Below are 19,808 nucleotides of genomic sequence, written 5' to 3' on the forward strand. Positions count from 1 at the left end.
TCCTTTTACAAATTCAATATTCTGACACCGAACCTAGATGACAGCACAAAAAGGAAGCCCAAGATCTCTAGCCTGAGTCCAAGGTCGCTGGTTTGAGCAAGGAGTCACTTGCTCTACAGTAGCCCCCTGGTCAAGGAATGTATAAGAAAGCAATCATTTAATAACTAAGGTGCTACAATGAAGAATTGATGCTTCTCATCTCTCTCCCTATCTGTCTGTCCCTATCTCTGACTCTCTGTCTTGTCACACACACACACACACACACACACACAAAAGTAAAACTAATAAATTAAAATGCTGGTTCCTTTCATAAAGATCTACAAAATATATAACAACTAACTAGTTTAATCAAGAGCAAAGGGGAGAACATAGAAGATATAGGATAAAAAACAAGGGGGAAAAACACTAAACCAGAGTAAATTCTTGTTAATGAAGCCACCTCTTTGCACAACTCTTCAATAACTGGTGTTGGCAAATCTGGATACATGCCAAAAAATGAAACTGTACTGCTTTCTTACACCATATACAAAAATAAACTCAAAATAGATTAAAGACTTAAATGTCAGACCTGAAACCATAAAACTCCCCAAGGAAAACATAGCCAGTAAGCTCTCTAATACTGATCTTAGAATTATTTTTTAAAATGTCTCCTCAAGCAAGAGAAACAAAAGATAAACAAATAGGATCGACAGACTAAAAGTTTTTATACAGCAAGGGAAACCATCAACGAAACAAAAAAACAACCTACTGAATGGGAGAAGATAGTTACCAATGATACATCCTATAAGGGATTAATACACAAAACTTATAAAGAACTCATACCACCAAAAAACAAACAATCCAACTAGAAAATGGGCAGAGGATCTGAAGAGACATTTCTCTAAAGAGGACACACAGATGGCCAATAGACATATGAAAAGATGCTTAACACTTCTAATCATCAGGAAATACAAATTAAAACCACAATGAGATAACACCTCATACCTGTTAGAATGGCTATCATCAATAAACAAACAACATGGGTTGGCAAGGATGTGGAGAAAAGAGACCCTTGTGTACTGAGGTGGGAATGCAGACTGGGTCCGCCTCTGCGGAAAGCAGTATAGAGATTCCTTAAAAAATTAAAAGAGGCTGACCACGTAGTGGTGCAGTGGATAGAGCATTGGCCTGGGATACAGAGGACACAGGTTCGAAACCCCAAGGTTGCCAGCTAGAGCGCTGGCTCGTTTGGCTTGAGCGCTGGCTCGTTTGGCTTGAGTGCGGCTCATCCGGCTTGAGCATGAGGTCGCCAGCTTGAGTGTCGAATCACAGACATGACCCCAAGGTCACTGGCTTGAGCAAGGGGTCACTGGCTTGGCTGGAGCCTCCCCCCCCAGGTCAAGGCACATATGAGAAAGCAATCAGTGAACAACTAAGGAGCTGCAACAAAGAACTGATGCTTCTCATCTCTCCCTTTCTGTCTGTCTGTCCCTATCTATCCCTCTCTGTGTCTCGCTCACTAAAAATAAAAAATAAAAGAATGAGCTTCCATATACTCAAGCAATTCCACTTACAGGTATTTATCTACGGAAAACAAAAACACAGCCTGACCAGGCGGTGACGCAGTGGATAGAGCGTCAGACTGGGATGCGGAAGACCCAGGTTCGAGACCCCGAGGTCGCCAGCTTGAGCGTGGGCTCATCTGGTTTGAGCAAAAATTCACCAGCTTGGACCCAAGGTCGCTGGCTCAAGCAAGGGGTTACTCGGTCTGCTGAAGGCCCATGGTCAAGGCACATACGAGAAAGCAATTAATGAATAACTAAGGTGTCGCAATGCACAACGAAAAACTAATGATTGATGCTTCTCATCTCTCCGTTCCTGTCTGTCCGTCCCTGTCTATCCCTCACTCTGACTCTCTCTCTGTCTCTGTAAAAAAATAAAATAAAATAAAATAAACAAAACACTAATTCAAATATATACATGCATTCCTATGTTACTGCAGCATTATCTACAATAGCCAGGCTATGGAAGCAACCTGAGTTTCCACCAACAGATGAATGGGTAAAGAAGTGGCCTGTGTGTGTGTGTGTGGGGGGTATATTTAAGTGGTATACATATAGATATATATTTATAGATACGAATGCAATCTTGCTATTGACAACATGGATGGACCTTAGTGGCATTATGCTAAGTGAAATATGTCAGACAGAAAAAGACAAGTACCATATGATCTTATATTTATGTGGAATCTAAAAAACAAACTAAGTGACTAAACAAAACAAAACAGAAATAGACCCACAGTTATTGGGAACAAGTTGGCCGTTGCAAAGCAGAGGGAGTTGGGATGAGAACAAAAAAACGAATAAAAAATATTTTAATCGGTGGTAAAATTCTTTTGTCAGACTTTAAAAAGAAGTGAAAAAGAATTTAAGAACAGAAAGAGCCCCTGGCTGACTGGCTCAGCGGCAGAGTGTCAGCCCAGCGTGTAGAAGTCCCGGGTTTGATTTCCCGTCAGGGTACACAGGAGAAGCACCCATCTGCTTTTCTGTCCCTCCCCCTCCTCCTCCTTCTCTCACTCTCTCTTTCTCTCTCCAACCTCTTCTGCAGCCATAGCTCAATTGACCATGGCCTTGCCTCAGGTCCTAAAGTAGTTTGGTTGCTGAGCAACAGAGCATAAGCCCCAGACAGGGGTTGGTAGGTGGATCCTGGTCTGGGCACATGTGGGAGTCTGCCTCTCTGCCTCTCTGCTTCACTTAATAAAAAAAGTAAAAAATAAAATAACAGAAAGAAAAAACTTTGGAAAACAATTAAGCCACTTTTTGCATAACTTATAAAACCTAAATCAAATGGATCATTTCTAAGGAAATTTACCAAACTGATCTCAGATAGAAAGTTTATACAGACCAGTATCTACACAGAAACAGAGAATTATCAAAGAACTACTCTTCAAAAAATATATATAGACCCAGATGATTTCACAAAGGAATTCTACCAAAATCTTTAAAGACCAGGGAACGCTGATGCTACTTGAACTATCCCAGATAAAGAAACAGAAAACTTTCTAATTCTACGAAACAATAGGCCCAGCCTGCACAACATCTCCTCAGGTGAGATTCCCCAACAGAGCACCGCTCACGTTTCTTCTGTACACACTTCAGGAGAACACACATACTGCTCACAAAAATTAGGGGATCTTCTATCATTTCATATTCATTTTGAAATATCCACTAATTTTTGTGAGCAGTGTTTTTCTCTTTACAATGTTGTCAGAGGTTTTCTTGGCTGATATTATATAAAAAAAAGGTATACATCACCCAAACTCCACACAACTTTAACAAAAATTTTTGAGAAAAAGTCTCAGGCAAAATTCTAAATCCAATCGGTAAATTATCAGAATCTTGTGTGGATGTTTTTGAAAAGTGCAGTAAGTTTCAATAAAGGAGGTGTTCAAAGATACTGCTCGTTCATAATTATTTTAACTGTGGTGATCAGGAAACAATGTGTTAAGCATTTCAGATCCTAATGTGACATTTTTTACTTTTCAGTGTTTTAACTATGCTTTAGTTATATTTTAAGAAATTGGTTGAAGACTTAGAATACAACCAATTGTAATGTAATATAATTTATAGTACATTATGTTTCTCATTTAAAATTATGGGAACTTGAACTCACATTATATTTGATTTTCAGAAATGGATTTGTAAAGTTAAGCAAGAGATAACCATATAGCATTAATATCCAAACCTATTCAAGTACCATAGGTTTGGATATTACTACGATATCCAAACCTATGATACTTGAATGTAATAAAGAAAGCTACAGAACTCACCTCTCTTTAAAGTATCAATCCAAAATCCTACACAAAACACTGGCAAATAGAATCCAACATCACATTAAAAAATAGATATGATAACCAAGTGGGGTTTATTTTAAGACTGCAAAGACAGTTCAATATCAGAAAATTCACTACTATAAACCCACATCTATGGATGATGAAAGTCCTTCAGAAAATTCAACAACTATTCCAGATAAATATATTTACTGAAAAAGGAACTAACAGATACTGACTGCAACATAATTTTCCACATACACACATACCTCTCAAGCCAAAACCAGTATCTTACCTGGTATAAGCGAAAACAAGGCAGGGTGCCCACGAACTCCACTGTTATCTGAGAGTGTACTAGCTACTGCAATCAGGCAAAAAACAAACAAACAAAAAACAATGAGAAGCATAAGACTAGGAAAGAAATAGGAAAGTTACAGAAGTTTTGATAATATACTTAGAAAAAACAAGAGAATCAGTGCTAAAACTAATAAACAATTTGAGGAGTAAGAAAAGTAACAGAATAAAAAATTAATACACAAAACTCAGTAGCCTAGATTTCTGCTTCTAAAAGTAGTAACAGGGACCAGATTAACCCTTCCATCATTAACAAAAAACAAAAACTAAACAAAAGGAATCCTAGACATTAAGAAAATGAAAGAATAAGTCACATACAGGGACAAAATATTTGCAAGCCACATATCCAAAATATACAAATATATCTTAAAACTCAACAATCAGAAAACAATCCAATTAAATAGTTGGCAAAAATGTTGATTCCCAGAATACAATAAAATTAAAAATCAATAAATAGAAAGACAACTGGAAAATCCCCAAATAGGTAGAGACTGCACAACACACTTCTAAATAACACATAAGTCTAAAGAAGTCTCAAGAGAAATTTTTAAGTATTTTTAACTAAATAAAAATTAAAACACAACTTGTCAAATTTTGTTAATGCCACGAAAGCAATGCTTCAAGGAAAATGTATATAGCTCTGGATGCATATTTTGGGAGAAAAAGGATCTAAAATCAATCATCTAAGCTGCCATCTTAGGAAACCAGAAAAAAAAAGCAAGTTACATTGAAAGTGAGCAAAAGAAAAAAATAATAATTAGAACAGAAATCAAGACAATTTGAGATAGAGAATCAATAGACAAAATTGATAAAACTAAAAATTGGTTCTTGAAAAAGATCAGTAAAATTGATAAGCCTCTAAATTAGGCCAACTAAGAAAATACAGGGAAAACACAAATGACTAATATCAGAAAAAAATCAACAAAAAAGACTCCTGAAACTAATAAAGAATTTTAGCACGGTTGCACGATACACAGTTAATATACAAAATTCAATTGCTTTCTGATATACTAACAAGGAGCAAGTGGAATTTGAAATCCAGAACATAATACCATTTGTATTCGTACCCCAAAGATGAAATATCTAGGCATAAGTCTATTGAAATATGTAACACATCTCCACAAGGAACACTACACAATTCTGATGAATAAAATAATAAATCTCAACAAACGCAGATATAGTCCATATTCATGTACAGGAAGACTCAATACTGTCAGGATGTCAGTTCTTTACAATTTGTTTTATAGACTCAATGCAATCACAAAAATCCCAGCAAGTTATTTTATGCATATTAACAAACTGATTCTAAAGTTCACATGGAAGCAAAAGACTCAAGACAGTCGACAATTCAATAATGAAAAAGAAAAAAGAGGACTGCTGCTACTCAACTCCAAGACTTACAATAAAGTCACTGCAATCAAGAGGGTATGTTATTGCTGAAAGAATACACAAATACGTAGAGCGATAAACTGAAGAGAGAGCCCAGAAACAGACCCACAACTACAGTCAACTTATCTCTGACAAAGGAGCAAATGCCATACACTGGAACAAAGACAGTCTCTTCAACAACTGGAAATCCACATGCAACAATGCGAATCTAGAATGAATTTACACTCTTAACAAATATAAATTCAAAACGGCTCATAGGCCACAATGTGAAATGCAAGACCATTAAACTCCTGGGACAAAACCCAGATGACTTTGGGCATAGCAATCCCTTTTAGACAGAAAACACTAAAGATATATAACCCACAAAATAAATAATGAATAAGCGGGGCTTTGTTAAAATTCACAACTTCTGCCTGCAGAAGACAATGATGCCAAGAGAACGGTAAGTCACAGACCGGGAGAAAATATGTGCAATAGGCACATCCGATACAAGATTGTTATCCAAAATATATAAAGAATCTTACAACTCAACAATATTAAAACAATCTAACTAAAAAATAAGCCAAAAACCTTAACAGACACCTCAACTAACAAGATATACACGTAGCAAATAAGCATATGTAAAGATTCTCCACATCATACGTCATCAAGGAAATGCAATTTTTAAAAATTTGACCTCACCACACACCTATCAGAATGGCCAGAATCTGGAACGCTGTAACAACAAATGCTGCTGTCTCACATTGCTGGTGGAAATGCAAAACGGTATTGCCAGGTTGGTGGTTCTTACAAAATTACACACTCTAGCCACATGCTCCCTCCATAGCTTTCCTTGGTACTTACCCAAAGGAATTGAAAATTTATGTCTACATAAAAACCTACAGCAGCTTTATTCATAATTGCCAAAATTTGGAAGTAGCCAAGATGTTGTCCAGTAGGCAAATGGGTAAAGAAAGCTGTGGTACATCCAGACAATGGAATATTATTCAGTGCTAAAAACAGATGAGCTGTCAAAACATGAAAAGAACCTTACACACACACACGACTAAGTGAGAAAAGCCAGTCTGACAAGGGTACACACTATGTGACTCCAACTCTGTGATGTTCTGGAAAAGACAAAACTATGGAGACAGAAAAAAAGATTAGTGGTTGCCAGGGATGGGGAAGAAAGACCACACCTGGACACCTGCTAACAAAAGCCAGGAAGGGGTGTGTGTGTGTGTGTGTGTGTGTGCGCGCGCGCGCGCGCGCTGCGTTCACCCTCAAGCAAATCCAGAGAATCAGAGCAGGGGCTGATTTCTGGAAGTCTGGGAAGACAGTCACACCCATGGGGGTAAAACAGCAAGGAAGCAAGAGGGAGGGAAGGCAAGGCAGGCACAGCCAGCCACCTGCCCTTGTTATACCTGGGATGGAACACTGATCCACAGGCCTCAGGCAAGAGCACCTGAGCAAGAGAGAACAGGCAGACACGCTTCTGTGTGTGGACATCTGCAAACACAGGCAGACGTGTGACAGCGAATGGTCTGCTTAAGACCAAAACCTTCATCTGGCATTCAGGTCTGTTCTGCTTCTGTGGTCTCTCCCCTCTTCGCTCAGCACATTTTCTCTATCCTCAGTGCTCATAAAACAACCATGCACCTTCCGCCTAATGTGAGGGGCCTGTGTTTGTCACCTGCAGGTCTCTCCCTGCTCAATGGAGTGACTTGTTCACCTGGGAGCCTCAGTACCTGCACAGTCGGTCCTGGCCGCTCAATGAGGACATCCTCCTCCACACCCATGAGCTCCCTACCCAGTCACGTCTGTGGCCATGGTCCTCAGCAGCTTTTGTGCAGTCATGACCACGTGGGGGTCTACTCTCCTGAAGAGACTGTAAGCCCCATCAGAGCAACTGGTCCCCCTCCCTCCTGCTGCATGCCCAGCAATCTAACACTGTGCCTGGCACTGACCTGGGAACTCGCAGGTACTTTTGGAAGACAGGAGGATAGAGGTTAAGTGATGTGCAATAGCAACAGTGTTCCTTTAGGGCACTGGAAGCAAAGGGGCATCAAAGCACAGATGCTGACAGCAAACAACTTTCTATGCAGCTGAGGAAACAATTCACAGAAGCAGTTCTGTCCCCAAGCAGCCGCCGTGGAGCAGGAGAGAAAAGGAAGAGCAGACTGGACCTGTGCAAGGTGGGCCCCGCCCCGCCAGTACCAGGAGATACTCACTGGGAACAACTGTGGTCTCCCCGGGAGGGCCGGTCAGGGTCACTGGGGTATGCACAGGAACACTTGGGTCTGAGGGCTGACTGCCCATCCGAGTGACATTCCGCTGATTATCTGCATCTTCTGGCTGTTCTTCCACCTTCTGTACACAGGTGCTGGGCAACGCATGCACAGGGCCCAGGCCCATTGTCCCGCTGGCCTCCAGGTCGCACTGCGGCTCCCTGCAACCAAGAATGCACAGCACAGTCTGATGGAGCCCAGCACCAAACTCCTAATCAGTCTGCAAAACCCAGCTCCTTAAACACCTATCCAGATCAAATAAATCCCTGTCCACCTCCTCTGCTACTCTGGGACTTAACACAGTTTATCACTCTGTACAACTCTACGTTTTTAGATCTAAAACTTATTGGTAGATGGGCTGTGCCACCTGTCTCTTCATGGCACAAAACCAGGCATAGCTGGTATCACAACGTGTGAAATGGAACTGTCTGTAAAATGAAGAAACCTGGAGGATATTTCTCCAAGTCAGCCTAACCTGGGCTACCAAGGACTAAAGGCCCAGCACAGAGCTCCATGGCAGGTCTGATCCTACACGGTAGCCTCTGCCTGCATGATTGGTTCTGGCTGGTTGTAGCCAGTAGGCAAGCATGGAGACTGCTGGCCTGACCCTCCCGGCTCTCAGTGTCAGAGCCAGATACTGTCCCAGCCAGGGAGCAGACTGAGCTGGCCTGGGGGGAGATGCTGCCATAGCGACATAGCCTGAACCCTCCTCACTTTTGACAGCCTCCTCAGGCCTCCCACAGGCTCTCCTGACTCCTTCCTCTACAGTGTTCCCCAATTTCCTCTTCTCCATGGGCACTCTGTTCTTCCCAAGGCAACATGGCCCAAACCCATACCAACAATTTCCCTCTAAGCCCTCTGGGAGCCTTACAATATTGATTGGCTTTCACTAAGTATACCTTCCCCACCCTGCAGGCTCAAGTAATTTACAGCCACCTCAACCAAGCAAGATGGTCACCAACCAGGGAGGGTAGAGACAGAGAGCTTCAGGTGTGAACAAAGTTGACCCTGTATCATCACACCTGCCCCTACCGAACCAGCCATATCCTTCCACCCCGCGCTCACTCACTGGGGCTGGTGGTTCCTCGGCTCCTTCTCCTTGTCCCTGTCCTCGGCCTCGACCCCCTTCTCCGGGGCGCCCTTCTCCGCATCCTCGTGCGTGGGCGGTGCCTTGTGCCTGGTCCGGTGCCTCCGCGCAGGCTCCTCCCCGCTCTCCACCTCCCTGGGGCCCGCCCGGGGGCCACCGCGGTGCCGCGCTCGCCTCTCACTCCTGGCCCCGGGCGCAGTGCCCTCCTTGCCCGGGTCCGGAGCATGCCGGTGGGCACGGTGGCGCCGGGGCTCCCGCTCGGCTGCCTCCTCCGGGGAGCCCCTCCGGTGGTGGCGCCGGCCGCACTCGGGACCAGGGCCGCGGCCGCGTTCGCTCCGGGCCTCCCGGGTTCCCGCGGTCTCCTTGCTGCGACTGCGGTGCGGTCGTGACCGCTCCTCCTGGGCCGCCAGTTCCCCGCCCTCCGCCTTCGGGGCGTCTGCCCGGTCCTGCTCCCCCGCCGGTGCTGGGGCCGGTGCCGGGGCCTTGTCCTTGTCGCGGTGCCGGTGGTGCCTGCGCGGTGGGTCTGGGCCCTCTGCAGACTCCGCACCCTCGGGCCGGGCCTTGCCCGCCGCCGGCGATCGTGCACTTTCCCGGCCCGGCTCCACCACGAGTGGCCGGTCCAGGTGCGTCTTCATGTCCGGCCGCAGGTGGCGAGTGGTGGCGTAGCGCAGCCGTTCCTCGGGGTCCAGCTCACTGTACAGGGCCTCGCAGCTGGCCCGCAGGTTCTGCAGCCGCAGCTGGCTGGCCCGCTGCTCCCACACTGAGCGGGCCTTGGCTGAGTTTTGCTGCCTGCTGTGGGAAGATGGGAGGTGAGCGCCCCCTGCGCGCCCCCCACCTTTCTGCCTCATAGGGGAAGCCACAGATGACACACAGCGATGGAAGGATGGTGAAGTGGGCACAGGGAGCAGGGTAGGCCGGAGGAGTGCTAGATCCCTCGAGACCCCTGACAATGAATGCAAGTAGGACACATGGGGGCATCCAGGGTAACAGAATATACCCTGTGGTTGGATCAGCAGATCCTGCAGGCCATGGGTACACCCACCTAGAGCAGAGGGCTCAAGGCCACTCCTGAGCAGGCAGACATGGCTTGAGACTAAGAGGTGCAAGACAGTGGGAATGACAGGCACCAGCATGAGGATGGTAGACAGGCTTCCAGCACATGTGGGCTACTGGCCAGGAAGACCAAAATGGGGGGTGAGGGGACAGTTTCCATATAGGCATGACTGAGGGACAAGCAGGAGACTAGAGCCCCTGCAACACACAGAGCAGAGCTGCCCCAAGGCGGGAACTCTCCACTCTCCACTGGAGGAGTCGGAGAGCACAGCAGATAGAACAGCCCAGGGAGTGAGGGCCTAGGGCAGCTGGCCCTCTCAGGAGCAGACAGGGCACCAGGGCTGTCCCTGAGGTGGTCAGCTCCACCAGGGTGTCTGCCACTCAGCTCAATGACCGTTTGCTCACAGGAGATACTACTTCCTGTGGTCACCAATGCCCTGCTCTCTCCTAGCTCCATGGAGAGCACCTCCCTCCCCAGGGACAGAGTCAGAACCGGCCCCTGGGCCCTCTAGCGCCAGGAGTGGCATGTGGTCCAGGTTCAGCCCTCACTGTACAGGCTACCAAAGGCCAAGACCCATTCCAAGCTCATTCACAGTCATATGTGGGGTTCCACAGCCCCGGATATACAGGAAAACCTTTGCATTCTGGGCTCTTTGCTAAGTAACAACCCCAAGGTGTGTGACCCTAGCCCCACTTTGGCCAAGCAGACCTCCTCTGAGGTCTCACCCTTCCTCCCCTGGAGGTCATCGTACCCACTGTGAAGGTGCACTAACAACGTGAGAACAATGACTACAGTGATGTCTGTGTCATTCAGTAACCCACACTGTGCTGTGAGCTCTGGTGCCCACCTCACCCAAACCTCACCACTACCTCAGAGAGCAGGTGCTGGTCCCACTTCATAGATGAGGACACAGCCTTGAGGGCGTAACTTACAAGGGTCCCACAGCGAGTCACTGACGGAGCCAGGATGGGATGCATGCAAGGGCTGAAAGGATAAGAGATCTAAAGATGAGAGGCCTCAGCCCAACCCCAACCCCAACCCAATGACAGCACACCTAGGCCCCAGCCTGAGGGGCCCCAGGATAGCCCAGCTATCAGGCTCAGGGCCCTGGGTCACTGATACCATGGTGACCTGCAAAGAGAGGTGGCAGCTGGCCTAAGCAAAGTGGTGGGTGATGAGCCCTACCTTTTGAGGGTGAAGTCCAGGCCCCAGTATAGGAAACAAATCCAGGGCAGAGAGAACAATGTCTGCCCCTCACCAGAGGCCAGACAGGGGAGGCAGGGCAATGTCAGTCTCAGAGGGTAAATGGTGGCCTCTTTGGCCATCTGCTGACTCACACCTTCACCTGCTACCCCAAGCCCTGACCTGCCTCCAGCAACACGTGAAAGCCATGCTGCCCTGCTCTCGGAGTCACCTTGCAACACACTCACTTCTCTCGACTTAAACCTAGAGCCTCAAGGGACTTGCCTCCACCCAGGGTGGCACCGGAACACAGGGCCCAACCCTGAACAATGCTGACCATGAAAAGTCAATGGCAGCCATGCAGGGCATGCCCTAGGCATAGGATCTGTGAGGGGGCCAGTCACTGCTTCAGGTCCCCCATTCTGTCCAGCACCCCATGATGGGCCTGGAATCGTAGCCACTTGGTCAGCAGGGTGGTGGCCCGTTCAATTGCAGCCACAGTCCTGAGACTCTGTTCTTCATCAGAACAGACAAGCAATAAAGTGGACCATGGCTCCTGATGGACTGACTGTGCCCTCCACCTCTATGGCCTGTGCCTCCCCAGGAACCAGCTCAAGGTCACAGAGAGTTGTACTGACTGTGGGCTGAACTGGAAGGTGCCATGGGGCTGGTGAGCTCTCCTCATAGCTACCTGGGAAGCAAGGTCCACTGTGCTCCACCTGGCTCTGCTCCTGCCAGTCTCTCTCGAGGCCCCATGCCACCCACCTTGTCTGCAGCACCTGCCCTGCAGCCGAGCCACTGGCTTCTCTTCCCTTCTGGAGTCTGAGTCAGCAGCCCACACCAACGCTGGCCTCTCTGTACCTCTGCACCAAGTTCATAGGCAGCACCAAGAATGTGAGAGCAAGGGCCAGGCCACTTCTGTTCTACAGGGCCATGTGGCCGGTGACTCAAATCCAGGTAAAAGTCCATACTGGAAAGGGTTCTTTAGGGAGTCACACGAGGAGTCCTGCCCTCGCTTGCAGGCACAGCCCGACCCAGGTGCTGTGCCTACGTCTGTGCTGTAACCCTGCTTTGCAGTTTCTGAGAAAGCCAGTCACTCATAGCTGCTGAGACCATGCAGACATAAATCCCCATCTCACTCAACCTGTGAATCTGTCATTCCAGATCCAGCTTTCTTACCCCGTGAGAGACATTAGGGCCCCAGTGGCCAGAAGGTCCAAGTGTCTGTAGGTGGATAGAACCAGCCTGCTGCTGGTTACGTAGAAAGCAGAGGGCTCAGGGTCAGTAGGGTCTCCTACCATCACCACTAGGATGCAGAGTGGGCACCCAGGCACCTCTGTCCAAGTGGCCTCATTGTACCCAGCCTGTCAAGAGATCTTTCACCTGCAGGGTCTAACCTCACCCTATGGACAAAGCTCCGGGGTCAAGCCTCCCCGGCCCCCTTCCCACTTAAACTGGTGTCACCCCTAGGATTCTATGGCTCTGCCTTGGGCTCTGGCTGGTCTTGTGTAAACCTCACAATGGGAAGCAGCTCTGCTCTAGCTAGAACAAAAACTGTGTAAGGATCAAAGATACATCCCCTCCCAAGTAAGGAAGGAACTGGGGCAGGAGGATCATGAATGTCCCCAGTGAGTACTGACAGACACTCTACTTCATGGGGACCACAAGGAGACCTGAGACCCCAAAGTAATGGCACACGGACAGACAGCAGACAGAAGGACAGAGACCAGGAGGAAGAGGAGAGGGAGCTGAGCTCAGAGAGTCTGATGCCCATAAGCAGGACTTGGGGACGTCAGGAAGCTTGTCCACCGTCCCCGAGCAGGCTGCAGGAGGCTGGCCTGGAGCTGCCTCTGAAGCAAATGACTGGAGGTGGGAAGCAGAGTTAGGAGTGGGGGAAGGTGTTTGCGTGTAGTAATCATGAAGCCAAGGTGGGTATTGTAGCATAGCGACTCACGGTGAGTTTACGCTGGAGACAGATGAGCTGCGAGATACAGTACCTCGAGTTTGCTTTACAAAACTGCACATGCAAAAAACAAAACAAAACAAAAGTGAGAAAACCAGGGAGAGCTCTAAAAGACACGTGCACACATGTGAGCCGTGTCAGGTCAGCGTGCAGGCTGCGGTGTACATCTAGGCAGGAGGCCAGAGACACTTCCGTCAGAATGGTCACCGGCTGCGACCTCGGGGTAAAAGAGAAGTTGAGAAAGAGCAAGCATCCAGGAGAAAAGTGAGCTAAAGTGAACACAGCAAAACCCACATTGGCTAGAGACAAGAGTATTATCATGAGGGCTACCTGATGCAGAATGACACACCTGCCCCTAGAAGGACAGAGCTGGCACCAGTTGTCCCTCGATTCCAAGCAGGCTCCCCGTTGGCACCCCATGGCAGGGCTGCAATGCCTGTCCTTCAGACGGAGCAGAGCGCGGACACAGGCCTGTGAGTTTCTCCTGCTGCCCAGCCTCTTGCTCTGCCCCTGCACACCACAGTCCCTAGCCTCAGCTCTAAGCCACCAGGACCCTTCCCAGGGGCAAAGAGGGGACCTACTCAACCCACCTTCCCTTGGGTATGACTCCAACCATTTCCAAGTGACTTTCTAGAAGCTTTTCCAAAACCAAGAGAGAGAAACCAACCATCTCCTTACAACCATTTCCCCTCAAGGTAGCTTCCCCAGGGGAGGACCAGGTGGGTTCCCAATTCCTTCTTAAGGATGAATCTATAGACATTTGTGAGGCACTCAAAGCAACTCACCTACCTACAGGCCCTAGGTGCAAACAGATGTGTGTGTGCGCAAGAAAGTGTGCACATCAGTGTGTGACTGTGTGTGTACATTTGTAAATGAGTAGGTGTAAGGGTGTGAATGAGTGCTGTATGTGTGGGGAAGATGTGAATGGGTGTATGAGTAAGTGTGAGTGTGTGTCTGGGAGGTGAATGCAAATATAAATAACTGTGAACATGTGTGTGAACGTGTGTGTGAACATGAGTGTACGCAACACCATACAGAAATCCAGTGATGACGATGACAGCAGAGCGAGCCAGGAAGACCCCATCAACCTTACCGCCCTTCCTTCTCAGCAGTCTGAAAGTGACCATCTCCTGATGTCAAAGACACTCACCACCCTAGCCAACCTCGAAAGGACACAGGGGTCCTTATGAGGTGGGATCCCAGCACAGGGCCTCTGCCCCATTGGTGTCAAGCTGCACAGAGCACTGACGGGAGCCTCTCAAGCAGCAGCGACACTCATGATCCCCTCAGCATCCAAGTCACAGAAAGGATCTCAACCAGTCTTCCCATTTCACAGACCACACAGCACTGCTGTGAAAGCAGAGTCCGGGCAAAGGCCACTGGGGTGTTAGTTCTCACCTACTCATCAGCTCACCACAGAAATGACCGGGGAGGAACAGGTACTGCTCATCCAACCAGCATGACTCACCAGGAGAACAGGAAACATGGGGAAGGGACAGACGACAGACACCAGGAGCTCCGAGCAAAGAGCCACAGGGCCCTCAGACCCAGTGCCCTCACACATCCAGGGGTAGGCCTTGCCCAGTGCACAGTCTCTGGTGATTAGACTGACTGTGTGTCCAACAAAGGTGAGCTGATGACATTCCACAGAGGACCAAGACCTAGATTTGCACCCAGCAGAGCCTGCAGGATCTACACGGGAAACGCAAAGACCAACGCCTGGGCAAACCCACGCTGGCTGTGACATGGGTGAGCTAACCCTGGGCGCAGAGCCCCAGGGGCCAGGAAAGAAGCACTGTGGCCGTGATCAGGCCAACAGCTAGTGTCATGGGCACCCCAGCCAGGGGGCCTGTCTGCAGCCGGGTTACTGCACAGTGGTGTTCCCAGAAGGGAACAGAGGAGGAAGAGCATTCACGCCTCATGTTTTGGTGGTGTGACATGCTCCCCATGGTTGTGCTGAGGAGCCCAGCAACCTCCTCTCTGAGGTCTCATCCCAGATGGGGATGACCCTGCCATGTACCCCCAAGGAGCAGGCAGCCCTGGCAGGTAGCAGGGCCACGGGGCAATGCACTCACCTCCAGAAACAACTGGAGGAGGTGAACAGGTGCAGGCTCAGCACTGCCCCTCTGCAGCAGACCTCCAGCCGCTGACAGAGCTCAGGGGAAGGAGTCATAAAAGGAGGTCTGCTGGGTCACAGCACCCTCCTCAAGCAAGCCCACAAACAAGCAGACCGAGCAACTGAACAGGCCAGACAACCAAATAGCCTCTAACAGTCGCGTCCCCCGCAGCCGTCTGAGGGCTGCTGTGTCCTGCCTGGCTCCGTGCCTGGGCTCCAGGGGCCTGTGACCTCCTCTAACTTCTTCTCCACCACAGGCCAGCACACTGTGCTTGGTTCAGAAACAGGCACACTGCAAACACTTTCCTAGAAAACAGGCCATTGCCTTGGTGACTGCCATGCAAGAATGGGACTATGGGCCCTGGCCGGTTGGCTCAGCGGTAGAGCGTCGGCCTGGCGTGCAGGGGACCCGGGTTCGATTCCCGGCCAGGGCACACAGGAGAAGCGCCCATTTGCTTCTCCACCCCCCCCCCTCCTCTCTGTCTCTCTCTTCCCCTCCCGCAGCCAAGGCTCCATTGGAGCAAAGATGGCCCGGGCGCTGGGGATGGCTCCTTGGCCTCTGCCCCAGGCGCTAGAGTGGCTCTGGTCGGGGCAGAGCGATGGGCAGAGCATCGCCCCCTGGTGGGCAGAGCGTAGCCCCTGGTGGGCGTGCCGGGTGGATCCCGGTCGGGCGCATGCAGGAGTCTGTCTGACTGTCTCTTCCCGTTTCCAGCTTCAGAAAAATACAAAAAAAAAAAAAAAAAAAGAATGGGGCTATGATGCTCACTCACACACACATGCACACCCACTCACACGTGGACATATACACACACAACCAGATACATGCATAGTCTCAGACTCCCAGAAGATTCCCTCATGCCAGCACACACACTCAAGAGCATAGATTGCAGGCTGTTCCTGGTGCTGTGACCACAATGCTCAGAGAGTCGGAGGCTAACCACAGGGCTTGGGCCCAGGCATCAGCTGGGAAGTAGGAGGTGTGATGGGTGGTCATGGGGCTGAACTCAGCCTGACCACGGAGAGCTCCCAGTAGCACAGAAGCCACCTCTGTGCTCTTACGGTCACCCTGGGACCAGGCTACGGGCTGAACTTGCCCATCTCCTTCTAGTCCTCCCTTCTCTGGGCTGACCTACCCCAGACCACTGCAACCTTTGGTCCTGGGCTGCACACTCTGTCTCAACTCTGAGGTCCAAATGTTCTTCTGCAGCATGCCCAGAGGCTCAGCTGAACTGTGCATGACCTGGGTCTCCCCGTGGATGCCTGGGTCACACCTTCACCTTTACTCATCACGGAGGCTTCCCCTTGACATCTGGCCCAATAACTGAGATATTTTACCAAAAACTGAGATATTTTTGGTAATGCATGAAGTCTTCTGAAGTACTACCAAGAACCTTTCGGTTCACAAAACACATTTCTGAAAACCTGTGCATAACGTAGATGACTCCTAACCCCAACTCATGATGGGCTTTGCTCAGGGAAGGACCCTCGAGCCATCCAATACCACCAAGGAGCAAATATCGGCAGTTCAGCCAACCCACCCACAACATGAGGGCTGCACCCTGCCACGTCCTGCTCCTGCTCACACTGGAGGAAGCTGTGGAGGCACTCCCTCATGACAACTTTGCTCCCAGGCTCCTGCAGGAGACACGAAACGTGTTTGAACAAGCTCCAGCCAAGACAAGGAGCTTGTGAGGAAGCCTCCGGAAGAGGCCCCAGCCGTGGACTCTGTAGTAGCCCCACTGCCACCCCACAACCCACTCCAGAGAGCCTTACGCAGCAATGGAGACATTTGTGGCTGACATGGGGCTGACTTCAGCCACTTCCTTAGCCTTTTGCAGAGCAAGCTTCTGATTGGCTGCTTCTTCCATCTCCTCTTCATCCTGTGAGCAGACAGAAACATGTGGCCACCCTCAGAGTGCTGCGTGCACCTCTGTCCACATGCTGGGACCCAAGTCCTTCCTGCTGTTTGAACCTGGGCCAGGCAGCACAACCTGTCCACACCTCAGCACTGAGCCCCCATTCCACACAGGGTTCCGGTGGCTGTCAGGGATCCCCAGTCTATGCCTGCTGCTCAAGGTCACAGTCTCCAGGTTTCCTGCCTCAGCAGCCCCCTGCATGTGTTATCTCCCAGAGTGCCCACAAACTGACCTCTCCATACCTATGTGTGCACTAACCCCACTCCTAAGCTCCAGCCCCAGGGACCCAGCTGCTGCATGGACGGTGTGTGTGTGTGTGTGTGTGTCACAGCATGTTAAGCTCACTTGTCAAAAAGCAAACCCAATCCTCCCTTCGTCCCACCTGCCCCCAGGAACCCCCGCCACACTTGAACAAAACCAGCCTCTGTCCCACAGCTATGAGGACAGGGGCCTGTTCCACACCTGAGCCTGCATCCTGGCCCAGCACTGCCCATAGGAATCGTCACCAAGAGTGTATCTAGCAAAGGCACCTCAAAGCCTTTCGGCTTTTCTACCTGTCTGCCTGTCCCCGGCTGTGACTGTGAAAGTCCCTCTTTGTTGCCCCTACAGCTGGACAGCCATTAGCAGGGCCTGGCCCCATGCTCCCTTCCACACTGAGGTCCTGGAGAGGACCCCCTGGCTCTCTGCCACTGTGGGCCGAAATGTGCTCATGTGTGTACACCTGTGCAGACATGCTGCCCTGCCTCTGGCCTCCATGGGAAGGGGGTGGACGTGTGGACAGACCTCTGGCCCTGACCCCACGTCACTGGGCAAAACCCACACGCCCTGCTCCTGGGGTTTTGATACACAGCTTAGGCTAAGCCCACAGCCTGAGCTCCACCGGCCAACTAACTGCTCACTTTCCCCCAACCCCAACCCCAACCCTAGGCCCACCTGGCTCCCCTGGGTGCTGGTATTCCCAACATGTCCCAAAACATCCTTGAATCTGCTCTTAGGGTCACAACAATGGCAAAAACTAAGTCCCCTGTTCACTGCCTGCAGAATTCCACCAGAGAGACAAGACCTTCTTTTCTTTTTATTGAGAGTCAGGGAGGCAGAGACAGACTCCTGCATGTGCCCCAACTGACCAGGATCCACCCAGCAAGCCCCCTACTGGGGGATGCTCTGCCCATCTGGGGCCACTGATCCATTGCTCGGCAACCAAGCTATTCAGCGCCCAAGGCAGAGGCCAAGGAGCCATCCTCAGTGCCCAGGGCCAACTTGCTCGAACCGTTCGAGCCATGGCTGCAGGAGGGGGAGAGAGAAAGAGGAGAGGGGGGGAAGGGGGGGAGAAACAGATGGTCACTTCTCTCATGTGCCCTAACCAGGAATCGAACCCGGAACTTCTACATGCTGGGCCGACACTAAGACCTTCAAACCCAGGCTGCAGAGGGGAGACAAAACTAGGCTCCCATGGAACCCGTCTAGGTCCTTCCTCAGCTCTGGACTCCACTGTGGGGTGAGGGCATCACCGGGACAGTGTTCTGCAAACAGACTCAACCTTATTTCCACGTTGGAAAATAAGTGACTGTATTTGTGGGAATATAAAGAAAGGAGAGTCAAATCTTGCCCTTTGGAGCCAGCCTGACACAGACAGGCCTCCACCTGCCTGACTCCCAAAGAAAGGGAACCCCGGAGTCAGGGCAGCTGGTTCACGGGGCAGGGCCCAAAACACCGCTTCCTCGGGTGTTCTCACCCACAGCAGCACCTGAAGGACTCGGGTGCACCCCTGCCCCAGGAGAGACCACAAATGCTGCTGGGCACCTCCAGGCCATGTAGTCCCAAAACTGCTGACACCAACAAGTGTTCTGTGGGGGCATGGGTCCTCCAAACCAGGGACTTGGGCCATTCTCCACCTACTCTTGAAAGTGAGGCTCAGCCCTAGCCCCTCCTGACAACAGAAATGGGAGGCCTGAGGACACCCTGAGCCTGCCTTCCTCAGCTCAACCCCAGAATGGAGGTGGCACGGAAAAGGCCGAGATGTGCTGGACAACAGTGGACTAGGCTGGGTCAGACGTGCACAGCGTCTGCAACACAGACAGCTCTTTCTCCCCGCAGCCGGACTCGGCGGCAGCATCCTCTCTGCATGGGTCTCCAGGGCTGGCTCACTAAGCACAAGACGAGGCTGACACAGCAGGCAGCCCAGCAACGCTGCTGGGGCTGTGAGGGTGAAGGTGGCCAGGCAGGGGGCTGTGTCCTCTGGAGGGAATCCACAGGGGAGGCGTGTAGAACCACATCCCCAGCAAGCTCGGGGGTGGGGAGTGCAGACGGCGCCCAGTGGGGAGTCTCACTGTAATAGGGCAGAGGCTGTCCTGCTGCGGCAGACACACTGAGAAGATGGCAACAGCTGCTCCTTCAGGCCCAGAGTCTGAAAACAGCACTGTTTCGAGCTCAATCATCCACACCTGAGATCTGTCATGGGGTCTCCTTGCCACCCAGGGACAAGCACAGGGGACCCCTCTGGCCCTTTAGGGTTCAGAGCTGAATATTCCTTAGTACCCACCTAGAGGTCCCTGTCCCCTCACATGACCATGCTGACCTTGTGATGCACCACATGGCCCTGCTCCTGAGGCCAGTGCAGCTGGCCCCGACATCTCAGGGCCCTATCTGGGCTGCACTTCCTTCCCCCACCC

General features: G+C 50.3%; 1 protein-coding gene across 6 annotated transcripts in view; it reads right to left on the minus strand.

Annotated features, from left to right (window-relative positions):
• Positions 1–19,808, minus strand: part of CACNA1B (calcium voltage-gated channel subunit alpha1 B) — a 169,116-nt gene that overhangs the window by 77,739 nt on the left and 71,569 nt on the right. For 2 of the 6 annotated variants that reach the window (XM_066255573.1, XM_066255572.1), the window contains exons 18-21: positions 16,994–17,100; positions 13,096–13,158; positions 8,888–9,697; positions 7,762–7,979 (exon numbers count right to left, since the gene is read on the minus strand). In XM_066255573.1, coding sequence (XP_066111670.1) covers positions 7,762–7,979; positions 8,888–9,697; positions 13,096–13,158; positions 16,994–17,100 — 1,198 coding nt within the window. The remainder of the gene's footprint in view (positions 1–7,761; positions 7,980–8,887; positions 9,698–13,095; positions 13,159–16,993; positions 17,101–19,808) is intronic. The other 4 variants (XM_066255577.1, XM_066255576.1, XM_066255575.1 and 1 more) reach the window with 2 other exon arrangements.

Source organism: Saccopteryx bilineata, chromosome 2 (genome assembly GCF_036850765.1).
Source record: "Saccopteryx bilineata isolate mSacBil1 chromosome 2, mSacBil1_pri_phased_curated, whole genome shotgun sequence".
NCBI classification, from domain to species: domain Eukaryota; kingdom Metazoa; phylum Chordata; class Mammalia; order Chiroptera; family Emballonuridae; genus Saccopteryx; species Saccopteryx bilineata.